The sequence below is a fragment of the Lipotes vexillifer genome, unplaced genomic scaffold (assembly GCF_000442215.2).
Source record: "Lipotes vexillifer unplaced genomic scaffold, Lipotes_vexillifer_v1.1 scaffold1136, whole genome shotgun sequence".
In the NCBI taxonomy this organism is placed as follows: Eukaryota; Metazoa; Chordata; class Mammalia; order Artiodactyla; family Lipotidae; genus Lipotes; species Lipotes vexillifer.
In genome coordinates this window covers 1,814,260-1,815,568 of record NW_006769631.1, presented here as the reverse complement: position 1 = coordinate 1,815,568, position 1,309 = coordinate 1,814,260, and the positions used below count along the sequence as shown (strand labels likewise).

At 48.7% G+C, this 1,309-nt stretch overlaps 1 protein-coding gene across 1 annotated transcript in view; it reads right to left on the bottom strand.

Moving 5' to 3' along the window:
- Positions 1 to 1,309, bottom strand: part of LOC103087035 (zinc finger protein with KRAB and SCAN domains 7) — a 32,214-nt gene that overhangs the window by 29,866 nt on the left and 1,039 nt on the right. The window contains exon 2 of the mRNA XM_007445719.1: positions 145 to 685. Coding sequence (XP_007445781.1) covers positions 145 to 567 — 423 coding nt within the window. The 5' untranslated portion in view covers positions 568 to 685. The remainder of the gene's footprint in view (positions 1 to 144; positions 686 to 1,309) is intronic.

Genomic DNA, 1,309 nt, shown 5'->3' with positions numbered 1-1,309 from the left:
CTCTTTCCCCTTTATACATGGCACTGGTTCAGGAATCCCAAAGGCAAACCAGCTTAGGGCCTAGGGAATGGAGAATGTCTATTCTCAGGCTACCCCAAGCAGTATAGAATGGTTCCAGATGCCATTCTAGACTTGGCTGCTCACCTCTCCTGGTCCAGTAACGTGTCTCTGGAAATCCTCCACCACAGCCACAGCCTCCTCACCGCTCTCAGGGTGATGCAGCTGCACCCAGGTCCGCAGTTCCCCTGGCAGGATGCTCAGGAACTGCTCCAGGACCAGCAGCTCCAGGATCTGCTCCTTGGTGTGCACCTCTGGCATCAGCCACCAGCGGCAGAGCTCCCGGAGCCGGCTCAGCGCCTCCTGCGGCCCAGACATCTCATGATAACATAACTGCCTGAAGTGCAGCCGGAAAATTTCACAGACAGGAGGGTGATTCTTTTGGAGACTGCAGCCCTGCCCCCAGCTCTGGCTCTCTGGCTCCTGTTTCACCGTCAAGCGCCCCTCCTGCCTCTGGAGAACAGCACCCCTGGGGATGAGGCCTGAAGTTCCCCTGCCTTGGGCGGCCATCGTGACACCAAAGAGAAGCTTGTTTCAGTTGTGGTTTGTCCGATTAAAATGATGGTCTGTAATTCAGATCTCAGAAGTTGTTGTCAGAGTTGAGGATGTAGGGTGATGGGAACGTCACCTACAGAAACATCAAGAGAGAAATCAGAGTCCCCAGAGTGCTCAGCCCCAGGCGGATGACAGACCCTCCACAGTTAAAAAGCAAAGCTCTAGAAAAAAGAAAAAGGAGCACAACCAGGGCAGTCTCTCTAAGCATCTCTCCAAGTAACTTCCTTAAAGTTTCAGTGGCTCCCATCACCTACAGGATAAAACCTAAATGTCTATGCCTAGCATCCACAACCTGGCCTGAGGCCTCTGTTCTAGCCACACCCCCTACCACTTTCCCCAGGTACCCACCAGGCTAGAAAGACTGCAATGATCTCCAAATGTGGGATATGCAAGATAATCCAAAAGGTAGATAAAGAAATACTAAGTTGTTATTTAACTATTTAGTGGATGTTTTATAATGTGCACTGAAATTTGTACAACAGTACATACCTTTAACTCACAAATAAACCTATGTTGGAAATGCATGCTCAAAACTCTTCTACTCTACTCTTTTGTAATAGAGATGCACAATAAAGAAAGTTAGCAACTAAAGCTCTAAAGACACAGCTAGAAGCCACACATACTCTTTCTCTGGATTTTTCTGCTTCCGAAACTTTTGACAAACACCTACTCACCTGTCAAGACCCAGAACATATTC